The following is a 17,259-nucleotide window of genomic DNA, read 5'->3' on the forward strand; positions in this document are numbered from 1 at the left end:
GTCCTTTCCCCCTCTGGGACCGGGTGTCACAGTGCGTTAGATACACTGTCCTTTCCCCCTCTGGGACCAGGTGTCACAGTGCGTTAGATACACCGTCCTTTCCCCCTCTGGGACCGGGTGTCACAGTGCGTTAGATACACCGTCCTTTCCCCCTCTGGGACCGGGTGTCACAGTGCGTTAGATACACTGTCCTTTCCCCCTCTGGGACCGGGTGTCGCAGTGCGTTAGATACACTGTCCTTTCCCCCTCTGGGACCAGGTGTCGCAGTGCGTTAGATACACTGTCCTTTCCCCCCTCTGGGACTGGGTGTTACAGTGCATTAGATACACTGTCCTTTCCCCCTCTGGGACCGGGTGTCACAGTGCATTAGATACACTGTCCTTTCCCCCTCTGGGACTGGGTGTCACAGTGCGTTAGATACACTGTCCTTTCCCCCTCTGGGACCGGGTGTCACAGTGCGTTAGATACACTGTCCTTTCCCCCTCTGGGACCGGGTGTCACAGTGCGTTAGATACACTGTCCTTTCCCCCTCTGGGACCGGGTGTCACAGTGCGTTAGATACACTGTCCTTTCCCCCTCTGGGACCGGGTGTCAAAGTGCGTTAGATACACTGTCCTTTCCCCCCTCTGGGACCGGGTGTCACAGTGCGTTAGATACACTGTCCTTTCCCCCTCTGGGACCGGGTGTCACAGTGCGTTAGATACACTGTCCTTTCCCCCTCTGGAACCGCGTGTCACAGTGCGTTAGATACACTGTCCTTTCCCCCTCTGGGTCCGGGTGTCACAGTGCGTTAGATACACTGTCCTTTCCCCCTCTGGGACCAGGTGTCACAGTGCATTAGATACACTGTCCTTTCCCCCTCTGGGACCGGGTGTCACAGTGCGTTAGATACACTGTCCTTTCCCCCTCTGGGACCGGGTGTCACAGTGCGTTAGATACACTGTCCTTTCCCCCTCTGGGACCGGGTGTCACAGTGCGTTAGATACACTGTCCTTTCCCCCTCTGGGACCGGGTGTCACAGTGCGTTAGATACACTGTCCTTTCCCCCTCTGGGACCGGGTGTCACAGTGCGTTAGATACACTGTCCTTCCCCCCTCTGGGACCGGGTGTCACAGTGCGTTAGATACACTGTCCTTTCCCCCTCTGGGACCGGGTGTCACAGTGCGTTAGATACACTGTCCTTTCCCCCTCTGGGACCGGGTGTCACAGTGCGTTAGATACACTGTCAATTCCCCCTCTGGGTCCGGGTGTCACAGTGCGTTAGATACACTGTCCTTTCCCCCTCTGGGACCAGGTGTCACAGTGCATTAGATACACTGTCCTTTCCCCCTCTGGGACCGGGTGTCACAGTGCGTTAGATACACTGTCCTTTCCCCCTCTGGGACCGGGTGTCACAGTGTGTTAGATACACTGTCCTTTCCCCCTCTGGGACCGGGTGTCACAGTGCGTTAGATACACTGTCCTTTCCCCCTCTGGGACCAGGTGTCACAGTGCGTTAGATACACTGTCCTTTCCCCCTCTGGGACCGGGTGTCACAGTGCGTTAGATACACTGTCCTTTCCCCCTCTGGGACCGGGTGTCACAGTGCGTTAGATACACTGTCCTTTCCCCCTCTGGGACCGGGTGTCACAGTGCGTTAGATACACTGTCCTTTCCCCCTCTGGGACCGGGTGTCACAGTGCGTTAGATACACTGTCCTTTCCCCCTCTGGGACCAGGTGTCACAGTGCGTTAGATACACTGTCCTTTCCCCCTCTGGGACCGGGTGTCACAGTGCGTTAGATGCACTGTCCTTTCCCCCTCTGGGTCCGGGTGTCACAGTGCGTTAGATACACTGTCCTTTCCCCCTCTGGGACCGGGTGTCACAGTGCGTTAGATACACTGTCCTTCCCCCCTCTGGGACCGGGTGTCACAGTGCGTTAGATACACTGTCATTTCCCCCACTGGGACCGGGTGTCACAGTGCGTTAGATACACTGACCTTTCCCCCTCTGGGACCGGGTGTCACAGTGCGTTAGATACACTGTCCTTTCCCCCTCTGGGTCCGGGTGTCACAGTGCGTTAGATACACTGTCCTTTCCCCCTCTGGGACCAGGTGTCACAGTGCGTTATATACACTGTCCTTTCCCCCTCTGGGACCGGGTGTCACAGTGCGTTAGATACACTGTCCTTTCCCCCTCTGGGACCGGGTGTCACAGTGTGTTAGATACACTATCCTTTCCCCCTCTGGGACCGGGTGTCACAGTGCGTTAGATACACTGTCCTTTCCCCCTCTGGGACCAGGTGTCACAGTGCGTTAGATACACTGTCCTTTCCCCCTCTGGGACCGGGTGTCACAGTGCGTTAGATACACTGTCCTTTCCCCCTCTGGGACCGGGTGTCACTGTGCGTTAGATACACTGTCCTTTCCCCCTCTGGGACCGGGTGTCACAGAGAGTTAGATACACTATCCTTTCCCCCTCTGGGACCGGGTGTCACAGTGCGTTAGATACACTGTCCTTTCCCCCTCTGGGACCGGGTGTCACAGTGCATTAGATACACTGTCCTTTCCCCCTCTGGGTCCGGGTGTCACAGTGCGTTAGATACACTGTCCTTTCCCCCTCTGGGACCGGGTGTCACAGTGCGTTAGATACACTGTCCTTTCCCCCTCTGGGACCGGGTGTCACAGTGCGTTAGATACACTGTCCTTTCCCCCTCTCGGGCCGGGTGTCACAGTGCGTTAGATACACTGTCCTTTCCCCCTCTGGGACCGGGTGTCACAGTGCGTTAGATACACTGTCCTTTCCCCCCTCTGGGACCGCGTGTCACAGTGCGTTAGATACACTGTCCTTTCCCCCTCTGGGTCCGGGTGTCACAGTGCGTTAGATACACTGTCCTTTCCCCCTCTGGGACCGGGTGTCACAGTGCGTTAGATACACTGTCCTTTCCCCCTCTGGGACCGGGTGTCACAGTGCGTTAGATACACTGTCCTTTCCCCCCTCTGGGACCGCGTGTCACAGTGCGTTAGATACACTGTCCTTTCCCCCTCTGGGACCGGGTGTCACAGTGCGTTAGATACACTGTACTTTCCCCCTCTGGGACCGGGTGTCACAGTGCGTTAGATACACTGTCCTTTCCCCCTCTGGGACCGGGTGTCACAGTGCGTTAGATACACTGTCCTTTCCCCCCTCTGGGACCGGGTGTCACAGTGCGTTAGATACACTGTCCTTTCCCCCTCTGGGACCGGGTGTCACAGTGCTTTAGATACACTGTCCTTTCCCCCTCTGGGACCGGGTGTCACAGTGCGTTCGATACACTGTCCTTTCCCCCTCTGGGTCCGGGTGTCACAGTGCGTTAGATACACTGTCCTTTCCCCCCTCTGGGACCGGGTGTCACAGTGCGTTAGATACACTGTCCTTTCCCCCTCTGGGACCGGGTGTCACAGTGCTTTAGATACACTGTCCTTTCCCCCTCTGGGACCGGGTGTCACAGTGCGTTCGATACACTGTCCTTTCCCCCTCTGGGTCCGGGTGTCACAGTGCGTTAGATACACTGTCCTTTCCCCCTCTGGGACCGGGTGTCACAGTGCGTTAGATACACTGTCCTTTCCCCCCTCTGGGACCGGGTGTCACAGTGCGTTAGATACACTGTCCTTTCCCCCTCTGGGACCGGGTGTCACAGTGCTTTAGATACACTGTCCTTTCCCCCTCTGGGACCGGGTGTCACAGTGCGTTCGATACACTGTCCTTTCCCCCTCTGGGTCCGGGTGTCACAGTGCGTTAGATACACTGTCCTTTCCCCCCTCTGGGACCGCGTGTCACAGTGCGTTAGATACACTGTCCTTTCCCCCTCTGGGACCGGGTGTCACAGTGCGTTAGATACACTGTCCTTTCCCCCTCTGGGACCGGGTGTCACAGTGCGTTAGATACACTGTCCTTTCCCCCTCTGGGACCGGGTGTCACAGTGCGTTAGATACACTGTCCTTTCCCCCTCTGGGACCGGGTGTCACAGTGCGTTAGATACACTGTCCTTTCCCCCTCTGGGACCGGGTGTCACAGTGCGTTAGATACACTGTCCTTTCCCCCTCTGGGACCGGGTGTCACAGTGCGTTAGATACACTGTCCTTTCCCCCTCTGGGACCGGGTGTCACAGTGCGTTAGATACACTGTCCTTTCCCCCCTCTGGGACTGGGTGTCACAGTGCGTTAGATACACTGTCCTTCCCCCTCTGGGACCGGGTGTCACAGTGCGTTAGATACACTGTCCTTTCCCCCTCTGGGACCGGGTGTCACAGTGCTTTAGATACACTGTCCTTTCCCCCTCTGGGACCGGGTGTCACAGTGCGTTCGATACACTGTCCTTTCCCCCTCTGGGACCGGGTGTCACAGTGCGTTAGATACACTGTCCTTTCCCCCTCTGGGACCGGGTGTCACAGTGCGTTAGATACACTGTCCTTTCCCCCTCTGGGACCGGGTGTCACAGTGCGTTAGATACACTGTCCTTTCCCCCTCTGGGACCGGGTGTCACAGTGCGTTAGATACACTGTCCTTTCCCACTCTGGGACCGGGTGTCACAGTGCGTTAGATACACTGTCCTTTCCCCCTCTGGGACCGGGTGTCACAGTGCGTTAGATACACTGTCCTTTCCCCCTCTGGGACCGGGTGTCACAGTGCGTTAGATACACTGTCCTTTCCACCCTCTGGGTCCGGGTGTGAGTGGGTTTGGAGTTAACCGCTCTCTCTCTCTCTCTCTGCAGCATTCCACGCTTTCGCGTAAGTTTGTGGAAGTTATGACGGAATATAATGCAACTCAATCCAAATATCGGGATCGCTGCAAGGACAGGATACAGAGGCAGCTGGAAATCAGTGAGTAGTGACGGGCTGGTCACAGTCCCGGGGTGCGGACATCCCTCCCCGATCCCCGATCACAGACACTGACTCGATCTCTCTCTGTGCCCTCCCCCCCACAGCTGGACGGACCACCACGAACGAGGAACTGGAAGACATGTTGGAAAGCGGCAAATTAGCCATCTTCACCGATGATGTGAGTTTCCTTCTCTGTGTCAAAAAGTCTCTCCGTCAGAGACTCCCCTGTTAAACAGGGAGTCTCTCTGTCAGGGACTCCTGTTAAAGAGGGAGTCTCTCTGTCAGGGACTCCTGTTAAAGAGGGAGCCTCTCCCTCAGGGACTCCCTGTTAAAGAGGGAGTCTCTCTGTCAGGGACTCCTGTTAAAGAGGGAGTCTCTCCATCAGGGACTCCCCTGTTAAAAAGGGAGTCTCACTGTCAGGGACTCCTATTAAAGAGGGAGTCTCTCTGTCAGGGACTCCTGTTAAAGAGGGAGTCTCTCCGTCAGTGACTCCTGTTAAAGAGGGAGTCTCTCCGTCAGGGACCCCTGTTAAAGAGGGAGTCTCTCCGTCAGAGACCCCTGTTAAAGAGGGAGTCTCTCCGTCAGGGACCCCTGTTAAAGAGGGAGTCTCTCCGTCAGAGACCCCTGTTAAAGAGGGAGTCTCTCCGTCAGGGACTCACTCTCCTGTTAAAGAGGGAGTCTCTCCGTCAGTGACTCCTGTTAAAGAGGGAGTCTCTCCGTCAGAGACCCCTGTTAAAGAGGGAGTCTCTCCGTCAGTGACTCCTGTTAAAGAGGGAGTCTCTCCGTCAGAGACCCCTGTTAAAGAGGGAGCATCTCCGTCAGGGACTCACTCTCCTGTTAAAGAGAGAGTCTCTCCATCAGGGACTCCTGTTAAAGAGGGAGTCTCTCTGTCAGAGACCCCTGTTAAAGAGGGAGTCTCTCCGTCAGGGACTCCTGTTAAAGAGGGAGTCTCTCCGTCAGTGACTCCTGTTAAAGAGGGAATCTGTCCGTCAGGGACTCCCCTGTTAAAGAGGGAGTCTCTCCGTCAGGGACTCACTCCCCTGTTAAACAGGAAGTCTCTCTGTCAGGGACTCCTATTAAAGAGGGAATCTCTCCATCAGGGATCCCTGTTAAAGAGGGAGTCTCTCCATCAGAGACCCCTGTTAAAGAGGGAGTCTCTCCGTCCGGGACCCCTGTTAAAGAGGGAGTCTCTCCGTCAGGGACTCCTGTGAAAGAGGGAGTCTCTCCGTCAGGGACCCCTGTTAAAGAGGGAATCTCTCCATCAGAGACCCCTGTTAAAGAGGGAGTCTCTCCGTCAGGGACACTTGTTAAAGAGAGAGTCTCTCCGTCAGGGACTCCCCTGTTAAAGAGGGAGTCTCTCCATCAGAGACCCCTGTTAAAGAGGGAGTCTCTCCGCCAGGGACCCCTGTTAAAGAGGGAGTCTCTCCGTCAGGGACTCCCCTGTTAAAGAGGGAGTCTCTCCATCAGGGACTCCCCTGTTAAAGAGGGAGTCTCTACGTCAGGGATCCCTGTTAAAGAGGGAGTCTCTCCGTCAGGGACTCCTGTTCAAGAGGGAGTCTCTCCGTCAGTGACCCCTGTTAAAGAGGGAGTCTCTCCGTCAGGGACTCACTCTCCTGTTAAAGAGAGAGTCTCTCCGTCAGGGACTCCCCTGTTAAAGATGGAGTCTCTCCGTCAGGGACTCACTCCCCTGTTAAAGAGGGAGTCTCTCCGTCAGGGACTCCCCTGTTAAAGAGGGAGTCTCTCCGTCAGGGACTCACTCTCCTGTTAAAGAGAGAGTGTCTCCGTCAGGGACTCCCCTGTTAAAGATGGAGTCTCTCCGTCAGGGACTCACTCCCCTGTTAAAGAGGGAGTCTCTCCGTCAGGGACCCCTGTTAAAGAGGGAGTCTCTCCGTCAGGGACTCCTGTTAAATAGGGAATCTCTCCATCAGAGACCCCTGTTAAAGAGGGAGTCTCTCCGTCAGGGACTCCTGTTAAAGAGGGAGTCTCTCCGTCAGGGACTCCTGTTAAATAGGGAATCTCTCCATCAGAGACCCCTGTTAAAGAGGGAGTCTCTCTGTCAGGGACCCCTGTTAAAGGGGGAGTCTCTCCGTCAGGGACTCCTGTTAAATAGGGAATCTCTCCATCAGAGACCCCTGTTAAAGAGGGAGTCTCTCCGTCAGGGACTCCTGTTAAAGAGGGAGTCTCTCTGTCAGGGACCCCTGTTAAAGAGGGAGTCTCTCCGTCAGGGACTCCTGTTAAATAGGGAATCTCTCCATCAGAGACCCCTGTTAAAGAGGGAGTCTCTCCGTCAGGGACTCCTGTTAAATAGGGAATCTCTCCATCAGAGACCCCTGTTAAAGAGGGAGTCTCTCCGTCAGGGACCCCTGTTAAAGAGGGAGTCTCTCCGTCAGGGACTCCTGTTAAAGAGGGAGTCTCTCCGTCAGGGACCCCTGTTAAAGAGGGAGTCTCTCCGTCAGGGACACTTGTTAAAGAGGGAATCTCTCCATCAGAGACCCCTGTTAAAGAGGGAGTCTCTCCGCCAGGGACTCCCCTGATAAAGAGGGAATCTCTCGGTCAGGGACCCCTGTTAAAGAGGGAATCTCTCCATCAGAGACCCCTGTTAAAGAGGGAGTCTCTCCATCAGGGACTCCCCTGTTAAAGAGGGAGTCTCTCCGTCAGGGACACTTGTTAAAGAGAGAGTCTCTCCGTCAGGGACTCCCCTGTTAAAGAGGGAGTCTCTCCGTCAGGGACCCCTGTTAAAGAGGGAATCTCTCGGTCAGGGACTCCTGTTAAAGAGGGAATCTCTCCATCAGAGACCCCTGTTAAAGAGGGAGTCTCTCCGTCAGGGACACTTGTTAAAGAGAGAGTCTCTCCGTCAGGGACTCCCCTGTTAAAGAGGGAGTCTCTCCATCAGGGACCCCCTGAGACAGTAAGAGAGTGAGAGAAGCAGTGACAAAGAGGGAGGTGGGGAGGTTCAGGGAGGGGATTCCAGAGCTTGTGGCCCCCGAGGCAGCTGAAGGCACGGCCGCCAATGGCGGAGCGATGGGAATCGGGGGATGCTCGAGAGGCCGGAATTGGAGCAGGGCCGAGATCTCGGAGGGTCGTAGGAGGTTACAGAGATAGGGAGGGGTGTAGGGGCTGGAGGAGGTTACAGAGATAGGGAGGGGTGTAGGGGCTGGAGGAGGTTACAGAGATAGGGAGGGGTGTAGGGGCTGGAGGAGGTTACAGAGATAGGGAGGGGGTGTAGGGGGCTGGAGGAAGTTACAGGGATAGGGAGGGGTGTAGGGGCTGGAGGAGGTTACAGAGATAGGGAGGGGGTGTAGGGGGCTGGAGGAAGTTACAGGGATCGGGAGGGGTGTAGGGGCTGGAGGAGGTTACAGAGATAGGGAGGGGGTGTAGGGGCTGGAGGAGGTTACAGAGATAGGGAGGGGGTGTACGGGGCTGGAGGTAGTTACAGAGATAGGGAGGGGGTGTAGGGGGCTGGAGGAGGTTACAGAGATAGGGAGGGGGTGTAGGGGCTGGAGGAGGTTACAGAGATAGGGAGGGAGTGTAGGGGCTGGAGGGGGTTACAGATATAGGGAGGGGGGTGTAGGGGGCTGGAGGAGGTTACAGAGATAGGGAGGGGATGTAGGGGCTGGAGGAGGTTACAGAGATAGGGAGGGGGCGTAGGGGCTGGAGGAGGTTACAGAGATAGGGAGGGGGTGTAGGGGCTGGAGGAGGTTACAGAGATAGGGAGGGGATGTAGGGGCTGGAGAAGGTTACAGAGATAGGGAGGGGGCGTAGGGGCTGGAGGAGGTTACAGAGATAGGGAGGGGGTGTAGGGACTGGAGGAGGTTACAGAGATAGGGAGGGGGTGTAGGGGCTGGAGGAGGTTACAGAGATAGGGAGGGGATGTAGGGGCTGGAGGAGGTTACAGAGACAGGGAGGGGGTGTAGGGGCTGGAGGAGGTTACAGAGATAGGGAGGGAGTGTAGGGGCTGGAGGGGGTTACAGAGATAGGGAGGGAGTGTAGGGGGCTGGAGGAGGTTACAGAGACAGGGAGGGGGTGTAGGGGCTGGAGGGGGTTACAGAGATAGGGAGGGGGTGTAGGGGCTGGAGGGGGTTACAGAGATAGGGAGGGGTGTAGGGGGCTGGAGGAGGTTACAGAGATAGGGAGGGGTGTAGGGGCTGGAGGAGGTTACAGAGATAGGGAGGGGGTGTAGGGGCTGGAGGGGGTTACAGAGATAGGGAGGGGGTGTAGGGGCTGGAGGAGGTTACAGAGATAGGGAGGGGGTGTAGGGGCTGGAGGAGGTTACAGAGATAGGGAGGGGGTGTAGGGGGCTGGAGGAGGTTATAGAGATAGGGAGGGGGTGTAGGGGGCTGGAGGAGGTTACAGAGATAGGGAGGGGTGTAGGGGCTGGAGGAGGTTACAGAGATAGGGAGGGGGTGTAGGGGCTGGAGGAGGTTACAAAGACAGGGAGGGGGTGTAGGGGCTGGAGGAGGTTACAGAGATAGGGAGGGGTGTAGGGGCTGGAGGAGGTTACAGAGATAGGGAGGGGGTGTAGGGGCTGGAGGAGGTTACAGAGATAGGGAGGGGGTGTAGGGGGCTGGAGGAGGTTACAGAGATAGGGGGGGTGTAGGGGCTGGAGGAGGTTACAGAGATAGGGAGGGGTGTAGGGGGCTGGAGGAGGTTTCAGAGATAGGGAGGGGGTGTAGGATCTGGAGAAGGTTACAGAGATAGGAAGGGGTGTAGGGGCTAGAGGAGGTTACAGAGATAGGGAGGGGTGTCGGGTCTGGAGAAGGTTACAGAGATAGGGAGGGGTGTCGGGTCTGGAGAAGGTTACAGAGATAGGGAAAGTGGGAGGGGCTGGACGAGATTAAATTTGTGTTGCCGTTCCAAGGGGGGAGAGCGAGTGCGGGGGACACGATGATGGGTGAAGGGGGGATGTGCAGGGAGCTTGGTCGGGGGTGGGGGGGCTGTTAGGGGTCACCCCGACCTTTTTGAATGCCCTTTCCTTCTCTTGGTAACATCTCCATCTTCCTCTCTCCTTCCCCTCCTCTTTCCCCCCTCTCTCCCTCTCCCTCTCTCCCTCCCCCCCCATCTTCCCCCCCACCTCTCCCTCTCTCCCTCCCCCCCCCCGCCCCCCGCCACTCCATCCCCGCAGATCACCATGGACTCCAAGATCACCAAGCAAGCCCTGAACGAGATCGAGACGCGACACACCGAGATTATCAAACTGGAGAACAGCATTCGGGAACTTCACGACATGTTCGTCGACATGGCGATGCTCGTGGAGAGCCAGGTGAGAACTTACCCCTCCCCCCACCCCCAGCCGGGCCGCTGGGAAAGGCCCAGGCTTCATTCCGGGCCTAGTGCTAAATTTAGCCAATCTCACCGGCCAGTGTGTGATTGAGAACCCCACCATCCACACATGGGGGGAGCTAGAAATTGAGGCCTAAGCTTTATTCCGGGCCTAAGGCTAAATTAGTTGCCCCAACCGGTCCTCCTGGGCTTGTGAGGCCCCATTAGCACACGGGGAGAGCGTGAAATTGAGGCCCAAGTTTCATTCCGGGCCTAGGCCAAAATTAGTCACTCTAAAAGAGTAGGGCCTCTTAAGGATCAACAAGGTCATCTATGTGTGGATCCACAAGAGATGGGTGAGATCCTAAATGAATATTTCTCATCAGTATTTACTGTTGAGAAAAGCCTGGATGTTAGGGAACTTGGGGAAATAAATAGTGATGTCTTGAGGAGTGTTCATATTACAGAGGAGGTGGTGCTGGAAATCTTAAAGCGCATCAAGTTAGTTAAATCCCCGGGACCTGATGAAGTGTATCCCAGGACATTGTGGGAGGCTAGGGATGAAATTGCGGGACCCCCAGCCGAGATATTTGAATCATCGATAGTCACGGGTGAGGTGCCTGAAGATTGGAGGGTGGCAAATGTTGTGCCTTTGTTTAAAAAGGGCTGCAGGGAAAAGCCTGGGAACTACAGGCCGGTGAGCCTCACATCTGTGGTGGGTAAGTTGTTGGAAGGTATTTTGAGAGACAGGATCTGCAGGCATTTAGAGATGCAAGGACTGATTAGGGACAGTCAGCATGGCTTTGTGAGTGGAAAATCATGTCTCACAAATTTGATTGAGTTTTTTGAAGGGGTAACCAAGAAGGTCGATGAGGGCAGTGCAGTTGATGTTGTCTACATGGACTTTAGCAAGGCCTTTGACAAGGTACCGCATGGTAGGTTGTTGCATAAAGTTAAATCTCACGGGATCCAGGGTGAGGTATCTAAATGGATACAAAATTGGCTTCTTGACAGAAGCCAGAGGGTGGTTGTAGAGAGTTGTTTTTCAAACTGGAGACCTGTGACCAGCGGTGTGCCTCAGGGATCAGTGCAGGGTCCACTGTTATTTGTCATTTATATTAATGATTTGGATGAGAATATAGGGGGCATGGTTAGTAAGTTTGCAGATGACACCAAGATTGGTGGCAGAGTGGACAGTGAAGAAAGTTATCTCCAATTGCAACGGGATCTTGATCAATTGGGCCAGTGGGCTGACGAATGGCAGATGGAGTTTAATTTAGATAAATGTGAAGTGATGCATTTTGGTAGATTGAACCAGGGCAGGACTTACTCAGTTAATGGTCGGGCGTTGGGGAGAGTTACAGAACAAAGAGATCTAGGGGTACATGTTCATAGCTCCTTGAAAGTGGAGTCACAGGTGGACAGAGTGGTGAAGAAGGCATTCGGCATGCTTGGTTTCATCGGTCAGAACATTGAATACAGGAGTTGGGACGTCTTGTTGAAGTTGTACAAGACATTGGTAAGGCCACACTTTGGAATACTGTGTACAGTTCTGGTCACCTAATTATAGAAAGGATATTATTAAACTCGAAAGAGTGCAGAAAAGATTTACTAGGATGCTACCGGGACTTGATGGTTTGAGTTATAGGGAGAGGCTGGATAGACTGGGACTTTTTTCTCTGGAGCGTAGGAGGCTGAGGGGTGATCTTATAGAGGTCTATAAAATAATGAGATCAGCTAGATAGTCAATATTTTTTCCTAAAGGTAGGGGAGTCTAAAACGAGAGGGCATAGGTTTAAGGTGAGAGGGGAGAGATACAAAAGGGTCCAGAGGGGCAGTTTTTTCACACAGAGGGTGGTGAGTGTCTGGAACGAGCTGCCAGAGGCAGTAGTAGAGGCGGGTACAATTTTGTCTTTTAAAAAGCGTTTAGATAGTTACATGGGTACGATGGATATAGAGGGATATGGGCCAAACGGGGGCAATTGGGATTAGCTTAGGGGTTTTTTTTAAAAAGGGGCGGCATGGACAAGTTGGGCCGAAGGGCCTGTTTCCATGCTGTAAACCTCTATGACTCTATGACTCTAACCGGCCCTTCTGGGTTTGAGAAGCCCAACGACCACTTGGGGAGAGCAGGAAACTGAGGCCCAGGCTTCATTCTGGGCCTCGCGCTATTTTAGCCACGTCACCACCCCTCCTGGGCGTGAGAGGCGCCGTAGGCACAGCGGGAGAACGGGAAATTGAGGCCCAGGCTTCATTCCAGGCCTAAATCAGCCAATCGCATTGGCCCCTCTGCGCTTGAGGGGCTCCATACGCACACAGGAAAAAGCGGGAAATTGAGGCCCAGGATTCATTCCGGGCCTAGTGCTAAATTTAGCCAATCTCACAGGCCCTTCTGCGCTTGAAGAGGCTCCATTTGCACAAAGGGAGGGTGGGAAATTGAGGCCCAGGCTTCATTTCGTGCCGAATTCAGAATTTGGTCACCCTCACCAGCCAGCGTGGGACTCAGAGCCCACATTCGCACAGGGAGGGCCTGGATATTGAGGCCCAGGCTTCATTTTGGGCCTTGTGCTAAATTTAGCCAATCTCACCGGCCAGTGTGGGCTTGAGAGGCTCCGGGGCACACGGAGAGAGAAGGAAATTGAGGCCCAGGCTTCATTTCAGGCCTACTGGTGAATTTGGACAATTTCGCCAGCCGGTATCCTCACCGTCCCAACTTGCCCCATCAGCTACCCCAATGAGGGGGGGCAACGGACACACGATCCTCTCAGCCCCTGGACCAGACGGTGGGTGAGGGTGTGGGGGGCGGGGGGGGGGGGGAGCGGGAAATATTGGATTGAGAGGGACCCATAGAGAGGTGGGCCGGGGAGGGTGTGGGGCCCGATCGTAGGGTCCGGTCTCACAAGCGTTGTGTCTAACTGTGTCTCTCCTGTCCCCACCACCTCCCTCTTAACCCAAACCCTCTCCAAACCCCGTCCCGTCCGCCCACCGCCATCCCGAAACTGACAGGGAGAGATGATTGACCGGATTGAATACAACGTGGACCATTCCGTCGACTATGTGGAGAGAGCTGTCTCGGACACAAAGAAAGCCGTCAAGTACCAAAGCAAAGCTCGACGGGTCAGTACAGAACCACGGGAGGTCATCGATCGCTCTGTATCTAACCCCGTGCTGTACCTGTCCTGGGAGTGTTTGATGGGGGACAGTGTAGAGGAAGCTTTACTCTGTATCTAACCCCGTGCTGTTCCTGTCCTGGGAGTGTTTGATGGGGGACAGTGTAGAGGGAGATTTACTCTGTATCTAACCCCGTGCTGTTCCTGTCCTGGGAGTGTTTGATGGGGGACAGTGTAGAGAGAGCTTTACTCTGTATCTAACCCCGTGCTGTACCTGTCCTGGGAGTGTTTGATGGGGACAGTGTAGAGGGAGCTTTACTCTGTATCTAACCCCGTGCTGTACCTGTCCTGGGAGTGTTTGATGGGGGACAGTGTAGAGGAAGCTTTACTCTGTATCTAACCCCGTGCTGTACCTGTCCTGGGAGTGTTTGATGGGGGACAGTGTAGAGGGAGCTTTACACTGTATCTAACCCCGTGCTGTACCTGTCCTGGGAGTGTTTGATGGGGACAGTGTAGAGGGAGATTTACTCTGTATCTAACCCCGTGCTGTACCTGTCCTGGGAGTGTTTAATGGGGACAGTGTAGAGGGAGCTTTACTCTGTATCTAACCCCGTGCTGTTCCTGTCCTGGGAGTGTTTGATGGGGGACAGTGTAGAGAGAGCTTTACTCTGTATCTAACCCCGTGCTGTACCTGTCCTGGGAGTGTTTGATGGGGACAGTGTAGAGGGAGCTTTACTCTGTATCTAACCCCGTGCTGTACCTGTCCTGGGAGTGTTTGATGGGGGACAGTGTAGAGGAAGCTTTACTCTGTATCTAACCCCGTGCTGTACCTGTCCTGGGAGTGTTTGATGGGGGACAGTGTAGAGGGAGCTTTACACTGTATCTAACCCCGTGCTGTACCTGTCCTGGGAGTGTTTGATGGGGACAGTGCAGAGGGAGCTTTACTCTGTATCTAACCCTGTGCTGTACCTGTCCTGGGAGTGTTGGATGGGGACAGTGTAGAGGGAGCTTTACTCTGTATCTAACCCTGTGCTGTCCCTGTCCTGGGAGTGTTTGATGGGGACAGTGTAGAGGGAGCTTTACTCTGTATCTAACACCGTGCTGTACCTGTCCTGGGAGTGTTTGATGGGGGACAGTGTAGAGGGAGCTTTACTCTGTATCTAACCCCGTGCTGTACCTGTCCTGGGAGTGTTTGATGGGGGACAGTGTAGAGGAGCTTTACTCTGTATCTAACCCCGTGCTGTACCTGTCCTGGGAGTGTTTGATGGGGACAGTGTAGAGGGAGCTTTACTCTGTATCTAACCCCGTGCTGTACCTGTCCTGGGAGTGTTTGATGGGGGACAGTGTAGAGGGAGCTTCACTCTGTATCTAACCCCGTGCTGTACCTGTCCTGGGAGTGTTTGATGGGGGACAGTGCAGAGGGAGCTTTACTCTGTATCTAACCCCGTGCTGTACCTGTCCTGGGAGTGTTTGATGGGGGACAGTGTAGAGGGAGCTTTACTCTGTATCTAACCCCGTGCTGTACCTGTCCTGGGAGTGTTTGATGGGGACAGTGTAGAGGGAGCTTTACTCTGTATCTAACCCCGTGCTGTACCTGTCCTGGGAGTGTTTGATGGGGACAGTGTAGAGGGAGCTTTACTCTGTATCTAACCCCTTGCTGTACCTGTCCTGGGAGTGTTTGATGGGGACAGTGTAGAGGGAGCTTTACTCTGTATCTAACCCCGTGCTGTACCTGTCCTGGGAGTGTTTGATGGGGGACAGTGTAGAGGGAGCTTTACTCTGTATCTAACCCCGTGCTGTACCTGTCCTGGGAGTGTTTGATGGGGGACAGTGTAGAGGGAGCTTTACTCTGTATCTAACCCCGTGCTGTACCTGTCCTGGGAGTGTTTGATGGGGGACAGTGTGGAGGGAGCTTTACTCTGTATCTAACCCCGTGCTGTACCTGTCCTGGGAGTGTTTGATGGGGACAGTGTGGAGGGAGCTTTACTCTGTATCTAACCCCGTGCTGTACCTGTCCTGGGAGTGTTTGATGGGGACAGTGTAGAGGGAGCTTTACTCTGTATCTAACCCCGTGCTGTACCTGTCCTGGGAGTGTTTGATGGGGGACAGTGTAGAGGGAGCTTTACTCTGTATCTAACCCCGTGCTGTACCTGTCCTGGGAGTGTTTGATGGAGACAGTGTAGAGGGAGCTTTACTCTGTATCTAACCCCGTGCTGTACCTGTCCTGGGAGTGTTTGATGGGGACAGTGTAGAGGGAGCTTTACTCTATCTAACCCCGTACTGTACCTGTCCTGGGAGTGTTTGATAGGGACAGTGTAGAGGGAGCTTTACTCTGTATCTAACCCCGTGCTGTACCTGTCCTGGGAGTGTTTGATGGGGACAGTGTAGAGGGAGCTTTACTCTGTACCTAACCCCGTGCTGTACCTGTCCTGGGAGTGTTTGATGGGGGGACAGTGCAGAGGGAGCTTTACTCTGTATCTAACCCCGTGCTGTACCTGTCCTGGGCGTGTTTGATGGGGACAGTGTAGAGGGAGCTTTACTCTATCTAACCCCGTACTGTACCTGTCCTGGGAGTGTTTGATAGGGACAGTGTAGAGGGAGCTTTACTCTGTATCTCACCCCGTGCTGTACCTGTCCTGGGAGTGTTTGATGGGGACAGTGTAGAGGGAGCTTTACTCTGTATCTAACCCCGTGCTGTACCTGTCCTGGGAGTGTTTGATGGGGACAGTGTAGAGGGAGCTTTACTCTGTATCTAACCCCGTGCTGTACCTGTCCTGGGAGTGTTTGATGGGGGACAGTGTAGAGGGAGCTTTACTCTGTATCTAACCCCGTGCGGTACCTGTCCTGGGAGTGTTTGATGGGGGACAGTGTAGAGGGAGTTTTACTCTGTATCTAACCCCGTGCTGTACCTGTCCTGGGAGTGTTTGATGGGGGACAGTGTAGAGGGAGCTTTACTCTGTATCTAACCCCGTGCTGTACCTGTCCTGGGAGTGTTTGATGGGGGACAGTGTAGAGGGAGTTTTACTCTGTATCTAACCCCGTGCTGTACCTGTCCTGGGAGTGTTTGATGGGGGACAGTGTAGAGGGAGCTTTACTCTGTATCTAACCCCGTGCTGTACCTGTCCTGGGAGTGTTTGATGGGGGACAGTGTAGAGGGAGTTTTACTCTGTATCTAACCCCGTGCTGTACCTGTCCTGGGAGTGTTTGATGGGGGACAGTGTAGAGGGAGTTTTACTCTGTATCTAACCCCGTGCTGTACCTGTCCTGGGAGTGTTTGATGGGGACAGTGTAGAGGGAGCTTTACTCTGTATCTAACCCCGTGCTGTACCTGTCCTGGGAGTGTTTGATGGGGGACAGTGTAGAGGGAGCTTTACTCTGTATCTAACCCCGTGCTGTACCTGTCCTGGGAGTGTTTGATGGGGGACAATGTAGAGGGAGCTTTACTCTGTATCTAACCCCGTGCTGTACCTGTCCTGGGAGTGTTTGATGGGGGACAATGTAGAGGGAGCTTTACTCTGTATCTAATCCCGTGCTGTAAGCTGTTTAACATTTCTCTCTCTCTCTCTCTCTCTCTCGTTCCCTCTCTCCAATACACAGAAGAAAATAATGATTATTATCTGCTGCGTGGTTCTGGGTGTGGTAATCGCCTCAACCTTTGGCGGGATATTTGGCTGAGGGTGGCATCGCTGGACAGGCATGCAAGGAGCACCCAGCACCTGCTGCTTCCCACGAAGAACAGGACACACACTCCCCTGTCCTCCCCAACCCTCCCAGCTCACCATCACTGCCCTTCCCAAGTTGCCGTCTGTACAGGAAGGTTACCGGTGGGGGGAATGTCTCCTGCCCTGGATGTTTCTGCTTTCCAACGTGGTTTGTTCTGTGTGTGCGTGTGTGTGTTTTTGGTAGGTTATTTCTCAATCGCCAACCCTCCCCCTCCCCCTCCCCGCTCCCCCACTCTCTCCTCACCCCACATCCTGTCTCATTTTGCTGTCGAACTCACTCCCAATTTATACCAAACTGTTCAGATCCGAGAGAAACCCAACTCTCCA

General features: G+C 54.5%; 1 protein-coding gene across 1 annotated transcript in view; it reads left to right on the forward strand.

The window, feature by feature from the left end:
- LOC144488972 (syntaxin-1B-like) overlaps positions 1 to 16,951 on the forward strand; it is a 21,503-nt gene extending 4,552 nt beyond the window's left edge. The window contains exons 3-7 of the mRNA XM_078206928.1: positions 4,733 to 4,841; positions 4,946 to 5,019; positions 9,964 to 10,101; positions 13,107 to 13,217; positions 16,808 to 16,951. Of these exons, the coding sequence (XP_078063054.1) occupies positions 4,766 to 4,841; positions 4,946 to 5,019; positions 9,964 to 10,101; positions 13,107 to 13,217; positions 16,808 to 16,885 (477 nt within the window). The 5' untranslated portion in view covers positions 4,733 to 4,765 and the 3' untranslated portion in view covers positions 16,886 to 16,951. The remainder of the gene's footprint in view (positions 1 to 4,732; positions 4,842 to 4,945; positions 5,020 to 9,963; positions 10,102 to 13,106; positions 13,218 to 16,807) is intronic.
- Positions 16,952 to 17,259: the final 308 nt, after the last annotated feature.

Source organism: Mustelus asterias, unplaced genomic scaffold (assembly GCF_964213995.1).
Source record: "Mustelus asterias unplaced genomic scaffold, sMusAst1.hap1.1 HAP1_SCAFFOLD_1884, whole genome shotgun sequence".
Classification (NCBI taxonomy): Eukaryota; Metazoa; Chordata; class Chondrichthyes; order Carcharhiniformes; family Triakidae; genus Mustelus; species Mustelus asterias.